The 1338-nt window shown below is 34.9% G+C and overlaps 1 protein-coding gene across 1 annotated transcript; it reads left to right on the top strand.

Annotated features, from left to right (window-relative positions):
- Nucleotides 1–115: 115 nt before the first annotated feature.
- Nucleotides 116–1102, top strand: Tsp_14162 (hypothetical protein). Its single transcript, XM_003368488.1, is given in 5 exon segments — nt 116–211; nt 476–526; nt 544–674; nt 765–852; nt 947–1102. The coding sequence occupies 5 exon segments, from the start codon at nt 116–118 to the stop codon at nt 1100–1102; spliced, it is 522 nt and encodes a 173-aa protein (XP_003368536.1).
- The last annotated feature ends 236 nt before the right edge of the window (nt 1103–1338 follow it).

Raw genomic sequence — 1338 nt, forward strand, 5'->3', positions numbered from 1 at the left:
GATGTTGCAACAAGTTGAGCATTTTCAAATGATGAATTTCTTAGATAATGCAAATTCAGCTATGTGTGTGGCTGTGTGCGTGTAGATTTAGGAGAATTCGGATGATGCTGAAAGAATGCGTAGGCTTCTTGACGAAGTTGACGTACTGTGGAGTCACGTCGCTGAAGCCGATGCAGTTGGAGATTATGTAGTTACTTTGGAAAAAATCTCGGTAAATATGGTTGATTGAATGATTGGATTTTTGAAATGTTATTTTTGCTTTAAATATTATTTAAAATGAGCTACTGTTCATTTTTTCCTTGATTCGTATATAGAAGTTGTTGGTGATTTTAAAGTTCAGATTAAAGCTCTCGATAGCAGCAACAAATTGAAATTGTCTGTGGATTTTGAAATATTGTTTTTGTGTATTTGCCGTTTTGGTATTTGGAATATAATTTTACGAAACAGCTAAAATTGCATGGGCTTATAGTTCGAGACAGGGGTATATAAACGACAAGCGCAGTCTTTGGACCAGAGAAAGCAGAAAGTTTGAAACTTGAAAAGGAAAAGCGGTTGATTGCTGATCATTTGGCTGTGCTGGATCAAGAGCATGATCGCACGCTTGGGGAACGCATCCGGGACAGCTCTTGTGTCGAAGAATTGCGTAAACGTCTACAAGCCGACGAGAATAGTACGTTTTGACTGACTGATCGATTTGTGATTTATTTCACGGCTGTATATACATGTATGTACGTATATAGAGATGGATGTTGATTTCATTGCAGGTGGAAAAGTTCCCCACGCGCAGAGATTGACGTAGATATTGAAAGTAAAATTGCTTTGATTGGCGAGCCCATCTCCCATGGAAATCAAGTTATTTGTTATTTTCAATTTTCTAAACCTTGTTAAAATGGAAAAAAATGTTTTTCTCTTCAAAATTTAATATAAAATTTGCAACTTCCTTTAGACCCATGTTGTTCAAGTTGGAGTATTTGAATGTTCATTTTATAATCTCATTTTTTTCAAATTTATATACGATTTGAAAGTGGCTGTGAAAATGAACGCAGATGATAGCAATTATACAGTTGGCGACGTGAACGTGATGAAAGCGAAATTTCTTTAGAATGAAGCGACGATTGAAGATTTGAAAGTTAACAGTTATAATTATCATCTTTACATTGTTGAAAATCGATGTTCGATTTGAAGGATTTCTCAACCTTAGATTTCAGGATAATGAAACTATCAAGCGTTAACAGTCTCTCCTTTTACGTTTGTTCTGATCTATAATTTCTTCTTTATAATATATCATTTGAAGAACATCCCAATTTTGCTTTGCAACTTTGCATATTATCAGATCCT

This window comes from Trichinella spiralis, assembly GCF_000181795.1.
Source record: "Trichinella spiralis strain ISS 195 chromosome Unknown Scfld2393, whole genome shotgun sequence".
Taxonomy (NCBI): Eukaryota; Metazoa; Nematoda; class Enoplea; order Trichinellida; family Trichinellidae; genus Trichinella; species Trichinella spiralis.